Raw genomic sequence first — 19,373 nt, forward strand, 5'->3', positions numbered from 1 at the left:
ACAGCCACACAACTGGGGGCAGGGGGGAGAGTGAAGGAACAACCTTAGCAGACACGACAGCTCTATTCCATAGCCTTAAAAATACTGTAAGACAGATCTCAGGAATACTCAGGTCTTAATATTAACATTCGCACTTTTAACTGTTTTCAAGCGACTCTGAAGATCCAAGCCTTGTTTTCATGTTGCCGAGGCAGGAATCTGCCTGTAACATCCCAGTTTGTGGAAATAGGTTACTCAGCGGGTGAGCGGTCTAGCTGACCACCCGGCATCTTTTTCCTCGGTCAGCTTTATTGTTCTCTGCCCACTCATTTTAAACCCAGGGACAGTAGTAAACTGATTAGAAACTTTGCTTCTTTGTGGAAAATGGCCCTGAGAACAAAGGGACACTATAGTGGTTTCATGAATATGTTAATTCCAAAGGTCTTTGGTAAAACTTTTGTGTTTTCTCCTTACATATTTTAATTAATCTGAAGAAATTTTCCTTAATTTTTTAATATTTTTTTTAAATTTATTTTTGAGGGAGAGAGACAGAGAGAAACAATGCGAGAGGGGTAGGGGCAGAGAGAGAGGGAGACACAATCTGAAGCAGGCTCCAGGCTCCGCAAACTGTCAGCACAGAGCCCGACGCGGGGCTCGAACCCGTAAAGTGCGAGATCACAACCTGCGCTGAAGTCGGATGCTTAACCCACTGAGCCACCCAGGCGGCCCCGATCTTAAGATATTTCCAAAATGGTACAGCCGCTATGGAAAATAGTTTGGCAGTTTCCTCAAGAAGTTAAACACGGAGTTACCATGGGGTCCAGCAATTCCACTCCTAAGTATACATGCCCAAGAGAATTGAAAACATAGCCACACACAAAGTCTGTACAACGAATGTTCAGAGCAGCATTCGTAATAGCCAGGAAGTGCAAATAACCCAGAGGCCTTACTGACTGATAAATGTGGTATGGCCATACAATGGAATATTATTTGGCAATAAAAGTAAATGAAGTATTGATACATGCTGAACAAACACGCTGTTCATATGTGATACAATATGGATGAACCCTAAAAATATTATCTTGAGTGAAAGAGGCCATTCACAAAGACCACATAGACGATTCCACTTACATGAAACATCCAGAAGAGGTGAATGCGTATAGACGCAAAGAGTTGATAAGTGCTTGCCGTGGAATGGCAGGACCAGGAGGGTAAATGGAGAGTGACCGCTGACAGGTACAGGTTTCTTTTTACAGGATGAAAATGTTCTAAAAATTGAATGTGGTGACAGTTGCCCAAGTCCGTAGGATATACAGAAAGCCAGTGAACTGTACATTTTAAATGGGTGAATTACACAGTACCTGAATTACACCTCAACAATGCCGTTTTAAAGACAGCATTACAATCCAAGAAAAATTGCTTCTCTAAACCAGGAGGATATCCAATGGCCCATTTATTTTCAGGGGCATTTGAGAAACTAAAAGTTCCAGGAGGCAGGGGTGCAGAGATAACTCACAAGTTCACTTGTCTAGTAAGGTTATGAACATGAAGCATTTTAGTAGTCCTACAAGATGGGTTTCATTGAGTCTTATATAAACACTGTCTTGAAAATGTGGAGGGAGGGAATAGTAGCACCACTGTTCGGAGGTTCCCACCAAGGAGATCAGGAACTAGCTGTCTGTCTGTCTGTCTATCTAGCTTTCTTTCTTTCTTTCTTTCTACCTATCTATCTATCTACCCAATTTTTCTCCCTCCCTCCCTCCCTTTCTTTCTATTTATTTATTTTGAGAGTGTGCGCCACTGGGGGAGGGGCAGAGAGAGAGAATCCCAAGCAAGCTCTGTGCTATCCGCACAGAGCCCAGAGCACACAGCCCAACAGCGGGCTCGATCTCACAAACTGTGAGATCGTGACCTGAGCCAAAATGAAAAGTCAGATGCTTAACCAACTGAGCCACCCAGGCACCCCTCTCTGTCATCTTTCTTACCTTCTCTTCTCTGCCTCCCTAATAACTGGTCCTCATTCATTCTCCAATTTCCCTCTCCTCAGACCCAGTGATCTCCAACACAAATCAGAGTAGATGAATCCTCTCTTAAAAATGGTTCATGAATATGTTAATTCCAAACGTTGTCTATAAAACCTTTAATTTTTTTCCTGACATATTTCAACTAATGTTATGCTATTTCTAAAACATGCTGCAGCCGCCATGGAAAAACAATTTGGCAGTTCCCCAAAAAGTTAAACATGGAGTTACCATATGACCCAGCAATTCCACACCTAGGTATATATGGTGTTTGGTTTCTATATGACATTTTCCATAATAAAAAGGAAAACGAAAACAAAAATAAAATTTCATTTGCTCGGCTGGTCCTCCAAAATAAAGTTCAAGTTCCTCGGCTGCCTGCCTTTCACAGCCCCCCCTTTATAATCTGGCTCCAAGCTATCTCTCTAGCCTCATCCACAACATTCTCCCTCCCACACACAATACAAACACACAGTGCTGTGCTTACACCCCAGCCTCACATACGCACCCTTCCCGGATGTATGTTCCCGTTTCCACGGCTCAGCACCTGCTGGTCCCTTTGCTGGATCGCCGTCTCCTCTTTCCGGGCATGTAAGCCAGGATTTCTCTTGCATGACCCAGCTCCAGTCGCTCAGGCAAACTTCCCCACTCTTCACTTTTCTGCTAGAGCACCTCCTCTATCACTCCACATCAGCAACACTTAGCGTGCACAAGTATGCAAGTCTGTTTCTCACTCCCCAGCCTGAGGAAGTCTTAAAGGTCAAGACACCCCGAGGGACCCAGCATATAGTAGGTGTTCAAGGAACATCCGTGGAAGACAAGACCCCTACTCGAAAGACAGGTACAAACCTAGACTTAATTAAACAGGCTCTCTAGAAATTATACCGATTGATACCACAAACTAATTTGGGGGCCAGATATAAAGAAACCATCAATGAGAACGGCTTCCTTCGTGTCAATATAATTATGTGCATTATGTGCTTTGGGGGTACATAAACAGGAACCAAAGCATACTGCTTATTATGACAAGGCGCTTATACTGATTTGCATTTCTCTGCAAACCTCTCGAGGCATATAATTTTGTTAATTTGTGACAAACCTCAAAAACACACTTACCACCAATATTCTGATTGCAACATATACTTTCAAGGAACAGAAATCAACAAGTTCCTTTCAAAAGTTTCCAACTGGATTTCATGTGTGTTGTTTGGTTTGCTTTTAAATTGGGGGGACTTTAATGCACATTCTAATTTGTACATCTGGATCTAAAGGAAGGAGAGTTCCACGAGGATGTTGGAGAACCTGACCCAGCTTTCTTTTGAATGTTGGCACCAGTAATTAGTGCATGACCCTGAGGAAATTATTTAATCTGAGAGCCTCTGTTTCCTCCTCAGTCACATGAGAATATTTTCTACCTCAAGAAGCTTTTAAAAAGCAAAAACTTCGCAAACTTGGTTTTCTTTTTCTTCCCTCCTGATACAGCGTTTGAAAAAGTGGGCGCCTGTTCAAACTCCAATCAGTCAGCAGTGATCTTTGGTAATGAGCACTTTCCAGAACAAGTGCTGGTTTGAAGAAAAATGGCATCGAGAAGCTGCCTTGTCCTTCAAATTCGCCTCATGTGTCTCTGGCCTCGCTCAACTACGACCTGCCGATTTAGATTACAAGTTAACCCATTTGCCTTGTTCTTCCTTTGACGCCAGCAAGGGAAAAAAGAGAAGTTCTGGAGAACTGGACCTCACGAACGATGCTGATTTCAAACTCACAGCTACACAACACAGGAAAAATGGCATAAAAGGCAAGACACTGGTTGGAGGCCCTGCTCCTCCATGATGGCCAGGCGATCACCACCCAGTTCAGGCCTCAGGCTCCTCTTATCTGATCAAGGGCCCAGATGAGGACACAGGGACAAGGATGACAGCAGCCGCCGCCACCTGCTGAGCGTCCCGCACCAGGCACTATGCCTGGCAGGGTCTCACAACCCTACAACACACGTACCATCCCACTGACAAAGGAGAAAACGGAGGCCTCGCACACATGCAGTGACTTTCCTTTTTTTTTATAATTTTTTTTTTAAACGTTTATTCATTTTTGAGAGACAGAGAGAGACAGAGCATGAGCCGGCAAGGGGCAGAGAGAGGGAGATGCAGAATCTGAAACAGGCTCCAGGCTCTGAGCTGTCAGCACAGAGCCCGACGCGGGGCTCGAACTCACGGACTGTGAGATCATGACCTGAGCCGAAGTCGGACACTCAACCGACTGAGCCACCCAGGTGCCCCTCAGTGACTTTCTTGAGAGTACAAAGCCAGTACTAGCAGGCAAGCTCTCATCTGTCTGACTCTAAAGCCTGTGCCTCCCTCTCCGACCTCCCGACCAAGAGCCCTGTGTTTCTGACTGAAATTTAAAAAAAAAAAGACCTTGATATTGTTGATCATCATGCCTCCAAGCCCCTTCCAAATTCTAAAGATTCCATGAATCTAAGGCAGTGGAGAACTGTTCCTACAGAAAGGCTCATTCAACACACTCTGAGCTGTTTTGCCATTAATTATGTACAGCTAGCTCTTCACTGCCCAACATGATCCTTCGGGTTTCTATTTATGTCCGAGGCACCTGGGTGGCTCAGTGGGTTAAGCGTCCAACTTCGGCTCAGGTCATGATCTTGCAGTTCGTGAGTTCGAGCCCCGCGTCAGGCTCTGCTGACAGCTCAGAGCCTGGAGCCTGCTTTGGATTTTATGTCTCCCTCTCTCTCTCTCTGTTCCTCCCCCACTTTCTCTCTCTCAAAAATAAACAAACATAAAAATTAAAAAAAAAAAAAAAAAAAGAGACTCCTATGTATGTCCTATATTGGGTCCCGTAGAACATACAGTACATATCCGGACTCAATAAAACTGAAATGAATGAAATAGAATGAACTAGAAAAAAGCAAGTCTTTGCTGCATTAATTGCATTGAAAAGTGGGCAGCGAGGCAGATGGGAGCGGACAAGAGCTCTGGAAAACTGCATGACTAATGACCACCAGGCACCCGTGTTTCCTCATCTGAGCTGCAGTTTCCTCATCTAGCAAAGGAATCTGGTACCGACCCCACACGGCTGGCCTGCATAATCAATCTGATAATTAGCACGTCTGGTCCCCCACTTCCTCAAGAAATACAGAGTTCCCTGGATGACAGGCATTTTGAAAACTGTCAATCATGGCTGTTCTTTTGAGTCAGATTTTTCCCTGGGCTGGCAGAAGACACGGATAAGAGGTGACCCTGAGACATACCATTTGTCCAAACTCCCTCCCACCTTTCCTAAGGTGTGTTTGTCTTTCTCTCCAGATGATGCGGCCGTGTCCCTTGCAAAGGGGAAGAAAGCAGCCATCAGACATTACTGAGGTTCCTGTATTGTGACTTTCCCCACAGGGGATCAGAAAACCGGCCCCTGCTTTTCTTCCGCTAATGGAAAACATTTGTGTTCCCTCTGCCTGGTTTTTTCTTAGGATTCTCTTCCCACTTTTTCCCCCTAGCCTATTTTTCAGGCAATTCTGCTGCCAAAAAATGCAAGGATTTCATAGCACCCCTGGGGAGTAAGAACACTAGGAAAGAAAGGGAAATACTACTATTACCAGGAGTAATAATAGCAACACAATACCTGGTAGTGATAGAGTGCTTTTTAACTTCCCAAAGTGCTTTCAGATTCATGACCTCATCTGAGTTGCACCGGACAAGGGGGTCACTAGGTTTCTTGCTTATTTTCCAGATGAGGAAAGTGAAGCCTGGAAAGGTTAAACAACTTTTGCCCAAGTCACAGGCAGATCTGAGTGAATCCAAAGCTGGTATTGTTTCTACAATACTTTGCCAGGCTAACTTTGATCCTATGAAGGCTCTATTCAAGAACCTCATTTAGGGGCGCCTGGGTGGCTCAGTCGGTTAAGCGTCCGACTTCGGCTCAGGTCATGATCTCGCGGTCCATGAGTTCAAGCCCCGTGTCGGGCTCTGTGCTGACAGCTCAGAGCCTGGAGCCTGTTTCGGATGCTGTGTCTCCCTCTCTCTCTGACCCTCCCCGTTCATGCTCTGTCTCTCCCTGTCTCAAAAATAAATAAACGTTAAAAAAAAAAAGAACATTTATTCATTTCGCTTGTCACTCATACACAAACTTCAATATCTCAAAAGAAAATATTTACAAAGTTAACACTTCATGTTTCCAAAGTGGTCACTGGGCTGGCAACTTCCACTGAGCAGAACTCAGTTTAGAACCCGGAAATAAATAAAAAATTCTGGCCTCTCGGCAATCAGAAGACATCACACCTAGTCCCTGCACTAAAAATCACAGACCTTCAGGCCCGCACGCAGAGGGAGTTTTTCCTTTTGAAAGAGTTCTAACAAGCTTCATGATCTTTGCTGAAAGACAGGTGTGCTGGCCACCAACGGAAAAACTACAGACAACCTAACAACGTGAAAACTGGCAGAACAATCGGTCCAGGGACAAAAGGCCCAGCACATAACCAACTGCCCTTAAGACACAGCTGTTGAACAACATAGCTAATATCCGATTGGCTTGATGAGAATCACCAGAAGCTTTTATAAAAAACAGGACCCCAGGTCCTGGCCCAAAGCCTGGCGAATCTGAATCTCCTGAGAAGGAGGCTGAGAATCTCCATTTCACATCAGATGGGTTTCCTTACTAGGTGAGTTTGCGACATACTGATATAGTAGGCATCCCCCAAATAAGTCATTACCCCTCATGTAATGTGCGCTGGTTGAATTGACACACTGGGTAGGGTGTTTCCATAAATATAACTGCCCACACAGGGAAGAGGTCCTCGACTACAATCTCATTAGCATCATGCTGTGACCAACTGGGCTTGCCAGCCCAAACAACTGCACAGGAAGGGGAAAGAAAAAATCCAAAATTGACAGGAAATCAAAAGGGGCTAAAAGTGGAAAAGGCCACCAACTCTGGCTTTAACAGCCTCCCACAAAGACAGCTAAACCCCCCCTGGTGTCTTGGGAAGAAAGAGCTAAGGTTAAACAAAAACAGCACAAAAAGACCCTGGCCGTTCGGACAATTAAGGAAACCGAGGTTTTCAACCATTCTGGAAAAGTCATCATGGCTTACCTATGAAATGGAGGTTCTCTTCTTTTTTTATTTTTTTTTATTATTTTTTTTAATGTTTATTTTTGAGACAGAGAGAGACGGAGCATGAATGGGGGAGGGGCAGAGAGAGAGGGAGACAGAGAATCGGAAGCAGGCTCCAGGCTCTGAGCCGTCAGCCCAGAGCCCCGACGCGGGGCTCGAACTCACGGACCGCGAGATCGTGACCTGAGCTGAAGTCGGACGCTTCACCGACTGAGCCACCCAGGCGCCCCTGGTGGTTCCCTTCTTTATTTCAACCCACGCAGGATGCTTGGCTGGACAGTTCACCAGTGGATTAATGAAAACCTGTTTCTACATTCTGTGGTTCACATGGTAGATTAAGCTATCAAAATGTATTGAGTTATTAAAAACACATAGTGAATATAATAGAAGAGCAATAAAAAAAGGGAAAAGTCACCTGTTGTGATGGTATGCTTGTGACTACAGCCGACTCTTGAACAACACAGATTTGAACTGCACGGGTCCACTTACAGAGATTTTTTTTCAATACAGTACAGGACTACAAATGTATCTTTTCTTTCTTAAGATTTTCCTAATAACATTTCCTTTTCTCTAGCTCACTTTCTCGTAAGAACACAGTATATAATACCTATAACATGCAAAATACGTGGTAACTGATGTCTATGTTTACCAGTAAGGCTTCCGGTCAACAGAAGGCTCTTAAAGTTTTGGGGAAGTCAAAAGTCATACGCATTGCTCAAGGGTCAGCTGTACTATACATTTCAGGAGGCAGGTTAAGGGACACATCTGGCCAAGGAAAAATCTAGCTAGTTTCTCAGCATATTGGGTTAACTTTAGTAATGGTGCTTACTTTTCCTTCCAGAAAGAATACCAATATTACCTTATGGTCAGCATTCATTCTTTGGTAAAAAAGAGGACACTTCAGTTGATGGTAAATGGTCCAACAGAAGAACAACTGGGTTTCTACATCGCAGTATCTACCAGCACAGAATCATAAAACAGTTAGTGCTGCAAGAGATCTGAGAAGATGATCTAGTCCCTTCCTTTTATTGTGATAATGAAGAAACCCAGGCCCAGGGAAGTCAAGTGACTTTCTCCACAGTTACATAGTGACCTAGTGGCAGTCTGAGGCCAGAACCCCTATTTCTAGGCTCATCACTGTTGTCACTCACTGAGATAATGGACAATGAAGAGTTAAGCAGAGTGCACCCATGAGGGTAGATATTCCACAAATGTGTCACTCCTCTCTACTAGAAATCCGTCACAGAATGTTGCAAGGCAGCTTTACACATTAGAGATAATCCCGCCCAACCAGTCATTTTACTACTGGGGAAAAAAAAAAAACAAAAAAACCTGAGATCCACAGAAAACCAACTTGTCCACAACCACACAACTGGATGGTAGCTTTGGCCACCCTGGAACTGGAAGCTTTCTGGCTCCAAGGGGGAGCTCTCTTCACTACACCACACTGCCTCTCTTCCACAGTTAAAAGTGGGTAGTTTAATAATAACACAAGAGGGTGTTATGTAGCCCATATATGGAACCAGTTCCAGGATTTTACCTCCACTGTTTAAGTGAAAATCAAGAAACATCCAAGAACATTCTGGAATCACTAAATTACCCAGCATAGTTGCTGAGTGTCCAGATTCTATATTTTTACCCGTTTGAGCTTCTTTCTCTCTGCTTCGTGATACTACACCCATCGACTGCATTTCCTGGCGAGGAAGGGCACAGGAGTCCAGCCTTCCAGGCTAAATCTGACCGAGCACCTGCTTCTTCAAACACCTCCCACCCCTACCTTAAGTTCAACTTACCTACCTTCGGGTATCAAAAGCCAAATGAGGACAGTTGGGTTTTTTGTTTGGTTGTTTTTTTTTTTTTTTGAACAAACAACTTTCTCTAAAGAGAGCTCAGGGTACGCTGTTGTTGAGCAGTTGGCTCAAGAATTCTGCTCAGTTTTAGGGTCCACTTTCTCAGCTACAGTTTAGCGTCCCGATGAATGGGAATCATCTGTCTTCAACTTACTGGGCAAACGTGACATTCTCCTATTTGAAGTGAAGCTTTCTGGTCTTCACCATACTATTCTTCCTGAGTATTTCATGGTCTCATCTACTTATTATTCTGAGACACAATGTATGAAGACAGCCACAAGACCTTCATCCAGGGCTCAGGTATAAATCCCTTGCATTTGCCCAAGTCTTAAGAGAGGACAAAAAACTTTCACGTCCAGTATTTCTTCTGATCCTTGCAGCAACGTAACGAAGTGGTCAGGCTGACCACTGTTTTGCAGATTAGCTAACTGCGCTCGAAGGATGAAGGGCCTTGAACAAAGCCCACGCATAAAAAGCTGGACCTGTCTCAAACTGCCTAGACCTCAAAGTGCATGTGTTGGAAGGAGGCACTCAGTAAATACCTGGGATGAGGGACAGGAAAGAGGGAAAGCAGGGGCATAGAAGCTCCGCATGGATTTACCAAATCTCTGCCTTTTGCTACAGCCACGGACTGCTGGTGTTCCTTCTTTGGAACTGCAGTCGCACAGAGTAAAAAGGTGCCCTCAAAAATCTGTGAACTACTTAGACTCACAACCAGCCCCAAATCAAAACAATGCTATGGGGCCACAACACCGTATCACTAATTAGAAGAGTTCAGTCACGTTTATCCATTTGCTTTGGTGCAAATGGGTAACTGGGAAATGTAGAGAGGGAGGGCTTTGTGCGAACGGTTTCGGAATTTTCTTGTAAGAATCTGAGTTTGAGGGGTGCCTGGATGACTCAGTCAGTTAAGCATCTGACTCTTCATTTCAGCTCAGGTCATGATGTATCTCAAAGGCCACTGAGATCGAGCCCCACGCAGGGCTCTGCACTAAGTGTGGAGTCTCCTTGGGATTCTCTCTCTCTCTCCTCTCTGTCTCCCCCGCTCACACACACTCTCTCTCAAAGTAAATAAGTAAACATTTTTTTTAAAAACCTGAGCTTGAGGGGCGCCTGGGTGGCTCAGTCGGTTAAGCGTCCGACTTCGGCTCAGGTCATGATCTCGCGGTCCGTGGGTTCGAGCCCCGCGTCAGGCTCTGTGCTGACAGCTCAGAGCCTGAAGCCTGCTTCAGATTCTGTGTCTCTCTCTCTCTCTCTGACCCTCCCCCGTGCATGCTCTGTCTCTGTCTCAAAAATAAAAATAAATGTTAAAAAAAAAAAAATTAAAAAAATAAAAACCTGAGCTTGAAAAGGAGACTGACTCCAGTCCTGCTCACTGAGAATTAGTCCTCAACCCATATTGACTTCAGTGTGAACCTCAGTCCTTCCCTTCTCTGACACGCTGGTTTTCTCACCTAGGAAATGGAGATGATCTCTCCACAAAGGTTAAAGCAAAGAGGAGATACATTTATATTAAGAAGAGGTGAACAGGGCTTAGAAGGACAGTGGATGCTCCTCCCTTCTTGCCTGGGAAGGTCCTCTGCCACTCTCATGTACCCTGCTACACCAGAACCCATGCACAAAACACAGGAGGCGGTACATGTTACATAATTGAAAGGAAAACAAAACCAATTTCGGAAAGACTACCACACAAAGATTCTTAACTGTGTTTACAAAAGCAATTAGTTGGCAAAGACAGCTGTTCAATGGGAGGTAAACTCCCTTTGGTGTCCTCAGACACCAGATTCTTTTGGCCTTCAAGCCAAGAGTGGACTTTTGTTTTGTTTTTTTTTTCCCTAAGAATTTAGCGTTCCAAGAAGGTATGAGAAACGAGTTCAACCACTAGCATATTTCCACTCACATAACACTTATGTAGCACATCAGCTTTTATTTTTTCCAGATACAAGGAGATGAAGCTTGCTGTGTATTCCTGTGAGAGAATAAACAGAAAACTAGGCTTCTCTTTTTAATATATTAGTGCCCTGTAATCCAGACCAGATGATCAATAAACTATATAAAAATTAAATCATACTGACAGTCTGAGGCAAAAAGTGAACCAAGTAGAAACAATGTTTTAGGACCGTTGTGTAGGGGATATTAAAATCACATGCTGGTTATTAACTTTCTTTTGGAAGTCAAAGAGTTCTCCTGCATAGGTTTCTCAAGTGCTTACCTTATGGCTTTTCCTATTAATTAAAGGTGTTAGGCATTAAGTTAGTGATGATGTATTTTGGTCTATGCACAGGGGAGACACTGACAATAAGTCACTTTGAAAAGGACTTTGTTGACATAGTTTTAATGGCACAGCATATACCCTTAAAATAGATAGCTACATGCCTCATAATAAAATGCAGGGTCCGGCTATCACCTTTTTGAGGTAAACAAAATCATTTATTCAACCAGACCAGCAGTGAGTCAACATAATAGCAAAGTAGAGAATATTAGCTTCCGGGGGGGGGGGGGGGCACAGGGAGAGTTGGGGCAGATGACCTAAAATGCACAATCATACACATCACTCGCACCTTCCACGCACAACAGGGTCCCTGGCTAAACCATAGCTGATAGTTGGGTCTTCTTGCAAATTCCTTCACACTTCTTTTCCCTTTACTCAGAATGCATCCTCTCTTGGGGACGGCCTTCTGAATCAGCAGAGTGGAAGGGGGGAGGAGAACAATGAAACTGTTCAAAGGCTGTCAGGCATGTTCTACCTTTGTTTTCCTAATCACAAAGTGGGAGGCAGGAGGGTACCGGGCACAGACCGTCTGGGAAGAGTTTACCTTACCGCCAACAACACGCACCAGTAAACACTGGGAAGCCCCAGACAAGTTTACAGCAAACAGCTTCAATGTGTTTAGTGTTTTCCTTGTACTCCCCCAGGACCAGGGAGGGCCTTTTAAAAATTCAATAGCTTGGCAGCAGACTTGAAATACTAATCTTCCTACTGTGCAGGATAATAAGCCGGCGGCCTTCAGGAAGGTAGGCCCCCCAGTGACAATTCCTTTACATAGCATCTTAACGTTCAATTTCTAGCAAGAGGTGCCAAGGGGATTTGTGCCTCTCTTCCCTTCCACAGAGCACAATTTTATGGACAGCTGTCTCCCTGGGCCCAAAGGGGACCATTCTTATGTTTTCATAATCCTAAGGGTCCCATCTTTCTTTGACTCCCAAACTTACTACGGACAGTCAAGCCAAGGACAGACGGACGTCAGTAAGGACCTCGCTGCAGAAAGAGTCAGCAAACACAAAGAGAAGTGTACCTCCAGCCCACTGTCCCTGGTTTGCACAATGTGCACGGACAAATCCATTTCAAAGGGGACTTAAGTCTCCGTGCAGGAGTTCTATTTTAAGGGAACTGAACTGGGAACACAGATGTTTCTTCAGTTAGCAGAGTTGGCAGAACAGCTCCTGGACCAAATCCGAGTTCTTAATGCAGGAAGGGGCCTTAGGAGAGCATCTAATTCAACCCACTCACTCCACTGACGAGGAAACTGAGGCCAATGAGGCAGTGGGGTGGCACACCCAGCAAGTGGCAGTGTTCTGATGACAAGTCCTGCGCGCTTTCCATTACGCCATGAAGCGCTTTAAAAAAAAAAAAAAAAAATTCTACTCTGACTTCAACCTTGGAACTCCTGTAGATTCATGTCAATAGCTTTCTCCTGCCTCCTACCAAGTTCATAAATCCTCCTCGCTCCCCGCTCCATTCTTTAACGCCCACCGCTCTTCCGGCGGGGGCATCCAACTAGTGGGGAAAACAGCAAAGGACCATCGCCTCAACTTTCTGGGACTGCCGTTAACCGTGGTGCCACAACATGAACTCGATCCTGGCTTGCCTGCCCCGTGCCTCGGTCTTCCTAATCGGTGAAACGGGGTTCCTCACCCATCCCGCACCGAGTCAGGGCGAGGGCTGGTTGAAGCCAGGGCCGCGACACCGCCCACCCCTGGCACACAGTAGGCGCCCAACAAGTTGCAGCGAAACGGGCGCCCGCATCAAGGCCCCGGGGCGCACCTTCCAGCCCCCCCGGGGGGCGCGCGGGGAAAGGCCAGCCCGAGAGCCGCCGGGCCGCGGCGGGACGAGCGGAAGGGTTGGGTGTTTACACACATTCAGCGAGGAGGCAGCGCGGCTGCAGGCAGGGGCCCGGCGCCCCCGGAGATCCATTTTACTCGGACGCGGGGCCACAGGATCGGCGCGGGCTCCGGGTCACGGTTCCGCCCACGGCCCTGCGTAAGGAGGCCGACCCCGCACCTTCCGCGGGACCCTGCCTGCGCCCCCAGCCGGAGACGGCTTGTAAGGGGCCGCGGGCTCCGGTGGCCCGGGGAGCCTGAGCGCGCCCCCACGCCCGCTTCCAGGCCGGGAAGCCGGCGGCCCGGGGAAGGGCGGGCGCCGGGGCTCGGGCGGCGTGAGGGCTCCGGGACAGGGCTGGGGTGGGGTGGGGGTGGGGGGCCGGGGCTGACGGCGCGGGGCCGAGCTCACCCATGAAGAGGCAGAAGAGGTCGAGGCAGATGAGCAGCGCCCGCTTGCTGCCGCCCTTCCTCGGGTTGTTGTTGAGCGCCGGGCTGCCGCCGTTCTTGCTCTCCGGGGCGATCGCCTTGTCGTACTTGTAGTTTTGCATGGCGCTGGCTGCGGCGCGAGCCTCCGGCCCCGCGAAGACGCCCGGCGGCGGCGGCGGCGGCGGCGGCGGCCACACACCCGCGCGCCCGGCCCGCCTCCCGGCCGCGGCTGCTCGGGGACGCGGAGGGTCGGCCCCCGCTGGCGGCGCGGCGGCGACGGTGCAGCCCGCCGCGCGCTTCCCGCTGCAGCCCGGGCTGTGTTCGGCTCCCCGCTGCTCCTCCGCGCTCCTCTCTCAGCCCCCAGCCGTGCGAGAGTCCGGGGGGACGAGAGCCAGATGCCGAGCAGAAACTTCTGCAGAGAGCTGTGCTGCCCGGGGCGCGCGGGGCTGGCGCGTGTCCGGCTGCGCAAGCGGGCGAGTGGGCAGCGCGGGCGCTCGGCCACCTTCCTCGGCTGCTGCTTCCTTAATGAATGGGAGCTGCTCCGAGCCCGGCCGGAGCGCCTGCCCCGACTCCCAACTTCTCCTCCCTCCTCTTCCTCCGCCTCCTCCTGCTGCCGTAGCGGCTGCTGTTGTGGTCGCCTGTGTTTGTTTCTGCACTTTTATTGCACGAGGTCCTTTTAAAAAGAGAAGGCGGGGGGGGGGGGGGGGTCCTTACTTGGCTCCGAAGAGATCCCGAAAGCACAGCCCCTTCCTTAAACTGCCTAAGACGTAGGATAATTAAGGCCACATTTTCCCCCACCCCCTTCAAAAAAAAAAAAAAAAAATCCTAAAAGGAAAAGTTAACTCTCAAACCAGAGAATCCGGGAGCCCCTAGCGTTCAGAAACACCAAGTTGTCACAAAAGGAAAACGATATAAATAAAAAAACATTGTCTTGCTGGCCCTTGGGTCGGCCAAAAGTTGAGGCTGTATGCATTCATTTCTCCTCCCTTACAGATTCGGGGCTTTCAAGGATTTATTTCGGTTTGAATCGTATTAATCGTGAAAATGCTCAAGGAAAAACGCCCGGCACTGGATTCTGAGCTAGATTCTGAAGATAGGAACTGGAGACACGACTTTGGAGCCAGAGCCTGTAGATTTGAATCGCGGCTGTGGCTCTGTGCCTTAGTTTCCCCATATGTAAATGCATATGTTAACTGTTTCTCCCAAATACAGTAACTGTAAAGATTGAATTAGTTAATCCATGTAAGCATCTAGAACGGTGCCCGGTACAAAGAAATGCTACGTAAGAGTTAGCCATGACCTTTATTCCAGTTTCTGGGGATGAAGGCGTCCCAAGCCATCAAGCCACTCTGCAATATCTGTAATATTATTTTACATTATTTTATATGAGTTCATCTTTCTTCCAGGTAGAATACTATATCAACATTTACGGGGCAAGAGTCTTCCCCTATATCTTCCATAGCGCTTGGCAGAGAACTGGGCACACAGTGGACGATAAATAGACACTTTTTCCAGCTGTCTTTTTTGTGTATCAAGAAAGAGTTGTAGCTTGATGATACATTTACACTGACTTGTTGTGGGGTTCAGTGACACCTGTATCCAGCCACCATCAACCACTTGTCCTTTCCAGAACAGTCCTTTGACACCATTCTCTCGCCCTCCTACTCCCTCTGCTTATGACGCACATCTATCCTTTCTCTAGCTAGCAAAAGGCTTCTGTTGCTCTAGAGTCCTCTGAAATGTTACCTCTCTGAGCCCGTTCTTGACCCTTGGGCAGAATTAACTTCACTTTCAACCTTTGTTTAGAACACTGTCGTGGCACTTATCACCGTCTGGTTTAGGGCTATAGTTAGGAAAAATCAGTTGCACAGCATCTGTACCGTCCCCAGCACAGGGTTTGGTATCTGCTCAATTAAGGTGAAGTCCAGCCTGGACGACAAGTCGGGCTGGCAAAGAAAGGTAAAATCGCCATCTTCTGGAATCTCCAAGCCAGCTTTGGAGCTGGGGCATCCAGATGTGTCACACACACAGCACTCTCAATTCAAATAGCAACAAGTAAAAGCCAGGATAGCTAAGAGAACAGATTCCTTCCGTAGCTTTTCAGTGAGACCCACCTCTTGAAATGTTAAAATGGCAGAAACAATACAAAGTGATTATTGACATTCTGAAAGGAATTCGGGGATTCTGGAGTCTTTCCCTTGCCCACTCAACCCTCTTTGTAATGATAATCACCCTTGAAGTTCTAAGTCGCCAACCCCTGTCTTTGGAATTTCGACCTGCAAGTAAGTCCAAGTCTTGTTGAAACCTCAGACCCCTCCTATCTTCCCCCCTCCTTGGGCACCTGTGCCACTCAGATGGCTCCTTGTATCCTACTCTGTTCTATCATTAGAATTTTAGAGTTACCTCCTTTTCCATTTCCTGTATGCTTTTCCTTATCTGCGAAATGACTTTTATTAAGAATAAACATATTTAAGAATAAACATTGTAAAAGCCAGCCTTTTACTGTAGCTAAATGGTATTACAACTCTTCAATCTTGTCGGTTCCTAAAGTAATTAATTGGGTGAGATTGTTAACTTTAGCCGGCACTAGACTGAATACTAAGAACCTAACATTCAAGTTCTCCAGGTTGAATTCAGCTGCTTGCTAAGAAGGCAAAAAAATCTGTTGTTCCAAGAACAGATAAGAGGGAAAAGGAATGGATGTTGAAGTAAGTTTTATATTTCCATTCACAGGGCTCTGCAGGTTATCTTTTGTTCATAAGAAAAAGATCATAGCGCTGATTGAAGCCTGTAGTTGTATGCAAACAAGTATTGTATTTGAATTACTCTTCAAGGGAACAGAATGATAGAGACACTCATTAAAATTGACTTGAACAAATCACAAGTACAGTGTCAATATCATTCTTCACATAATAGGAAATCAAACCACCTAACCAGATACGTAAATGTGAAGGCATCTTTGCTTTAAACTCTAAAATTGAGCAATCTAACTAGCAAGTTAAATGCAGTGGAACAGACTTCATAGTTTAGAATGGTGTCATTTCAAAGTAATTAAGTCATTAAAATTCCTGGTAAACATGGCTTACCAAAACTCACTCCTGAAAATGGCATCCAGTTCACTAAACTAGTCTGTATAAGAACTATAGCATCAGCAGGGATAAATGCCTTTTTTAAGATTAACTTATTATGTGTGACAACCACAGCACATCATATTCTTAAATAACTGATTCCTCCCAAGAGATTTAAATGGCTTTCATTTCTAAGATCTCCTGTTACCTCATTATTTTATTTCTCTTTCTCTTTAACCCCTCACATTTAATAATTAATCTTTTGTTTTGTTTTGTTTTGTTTTTTGAAAAGGCATGAACTGGTTCTGGAAATATTTAGAGGAAAGGTAACTGAGTGCCTTTACATGAGAGTGTGTAGTCCAAAGGTCAAAGGAAGCCATTGAAATTCACTTAAGGAGACAGATAAGTTTTGGTTATGAAGTACCCCATTTATCCAGTTTCTTTAAAACTGGTACATTCCACCTCTGGATTATACTAAACAAAAATTGCTAGATTGCTTTTTTGTAAGTGCTGGATTTGGAATCATGAGTGTTGCTACAGGAGTGAGTAGAGGCCGCCACAGTAATGGGCCTAGGAAAAGGCAGGAAGGAGGTGCCTAGGTGGCTCAGGCGGTTAAAGGGCCAACTCTTGACTTTGGACTCGGGTCATGACCTCCTTGGTATGTGGGATCAAGCCCCGCATGGGCTCTGTGCTGACAGTGGAGCCTGCTTGGGATTCTCACTCTTCTCTCTCTCTGCCCCTCCCCTATTTTCCCTCTCTCTGCTTCTCAAAATAAGGAAATAAACTTAAAAAGAAAAGGCAGGAAGGAACAGGGGATTTGAGGTCTGAACATCTTGGATCTGCTCTTTGACCTGAGGCAAACTGAGCAACTTCTCTGAATCTCAGTTTTCTCAACTTTTAATTTCAATTTCAATTTGATTTCAATTTTTCTCTGGTTTTGAGGACTAAAACATTAAAAATGAAAGAACACATTTTGAGAATACTCAATACAAAATAGGCAGTTGATAAACGTTTAGTTGAATGTTCGTATTTTAAGCGAACAGTTTATTTCTACAAGACACCTAATTTAAACACACATATTCAAAAAGTGTTTATCAACTACTAACTCTGAAAATATACCATTTAGTTTGAGTTTATCCTTCCCTAAATGCAATGATACCTTAGGCTTCTTTATTCCTGTCTTTATTTTTCTAAAAGTGAGATCTCCTGAGATTTCTCCTCCTCCCCGCCCTGAGGGGGTGCGCAGTTCCTAGAGGTGCTGCATTCCCAGGTCCGTGTGGAGTAGACTGAGCAAGCTCCAAAAATCCATTTACTAGATTGTCTTCAGATAAAGGACATATCAGATATTAACCTGATAAGAACAGATACTACACTTGATCTTAGCTCAAAGGCCAAGAAGTGATGCACAATTTCCTGAGATTTCTGAAGTAAATCAAACATGCTTATTTTTAAAAGCCTATTTAGTTACATGTTGTTGTCTTCGGGATTGTTTGTGAAACTCAAGAAAAGCCATTTGCTTAAACTAACAATCTTGTACAAGTGAGAGTACTTGCACTGTAAATGCACTTTCACATCTATTACCTCATTTTATCCTTACAAGTCACTGAAGTAGGTGGGGTTGCTTTCATCAGCCCATTTTATAGACGAGAAAACTGAGGCAAGCCCATTTAACTGGCTAGAACTGGTTTTCCCCGTAGGTAAAATGGAAATGATTCTAACATTAGCTCACGCAGTATAAAATAGAGCCCTTTACAGTTTATAAATGTATTTACATTCACTGATCTCATTTCAAGTAGATAAGGCAGACATTATTATCTTTGTTTTAGAAATAGAGGTACTGAATTTGGGAAAGATAGGAACTTTGTTTAACGTTTATTTATTTTTGAGACAGAGAGAGACAGAGCATGAACAGGGGAGGGTCAGAGAGAGAGGGAGACAGAATACGAAACAGGCTCCAGGCTCTGAGCTGTCAGCACAGAGCCCGACGTGGGGCTCGAACTCACAGACAGCAAGATCATGAGCTGAGCTGAAGTCGGACGCCCAACCGACTGAGCCACCCAGGTGCCCCAGGAACTTTGTTTAAAGTTGGAGATAAGGAGATTCCTGAAGCACCACTAGAATCCCAGGTCTCTTAATTTCTAAACCGGGATTCTTTTCTTTACACCACAAGGTCTCACCTTTAAAGGTACTCAGAAATTTCTGCTTCTGCGCAGTGGTTTCACAGAATTAATTTAGGACTGCAGAATCAGCCACATGTCTTTATTTAGAAAGCAGAGAACATTTGCTTTTGTTTTTTTTTTTTTTTTCTTACAGACTTGAAAAGGAACAACATTGTTGCACCTTGTGTAGCAGAAAGGAAGGCTTGGGTTCATTATTTGTCAAGCAGTTATTTGTTACGGAAATGGACCTTTAGGAACGCACAAAACAGTTACTGTAAAGCAGCCTGGATTATGTCAGTACTTCTTCATCTTTTTACCAGCGGTGATCTTTTCTTTAGCTAGAAATTAGGGCAGTTAAGAGCTCACTTTACAGTAATTCAAATAGTTAATGTTGTTATTCAAAGCAACAGAATCTAGAATGGATGGAGGAATTTGCCCATAAAGACGCTGCGGGATTTCTCTCTAGAATAGTGAAACTAGTGCGGTTGGTCGCTCAAAAGGAGACTGATGCTGCCACCTTGTGTCACTGGTGAAAAATGCTATGATTCCCAAAGAGTGAAATTGTCATCATTGGGGACTGGGGGATGGGGAATGGCTGGAACTGGAATTCAGAGCTTTTCTATCACGTATGAAATAATCACAGCCAACAAT

The 19,373-nt window shown here is 45.5% G+C and overlaps 1 protein-coding gene and 1 pseudogene across 1 annotated transcript in view; both read right to left on the reverse strand.

Moving 5' to 3' along the window:
- PLPP3 (phospholipid phosphatase 3) overlaps positions 1-13,694 on the reverse strand; it is an 85,527-nt gene extending 71,833 nt beyond the window's left edge. The window contains exon 1 of the mRNA XM_042997362.1: positions 13,479-13,694. Within this exon, the coding sequence (XP_042853296.1) occupies positions 13,479-13,617 (139 nt within the window). The 5' untranslated portion in view covers positions 13,618-13,694. The remainder of the gene's footprint in view (positions 1-13,478) is intronic.
- A 4,102-nt stretch (positions 13,695-17,796) lies between these two features.
- On the reverse strand, positions 17,797-17,966 carry LOC122241796 (annotated as a pseudogene).
- Positions 17,967-19,373: the final 1,407 nt, after the last annotated feature.

This window comes from Panthera tigris, chromosome C1 (genome assembly GCF_018350195.1).
Source record: "Panthera tigris isolate Pti1 chromosome C1, P.tigris_Pti1_mat1.1, whole genome shotgun sequence".
In the NCBI taxonomy this organism is placed as follows: Eukaryota; Metazoa; Chordata; class Mammalia; order Carnivora; family Felidae; genus Panthera; species Panthera tigris.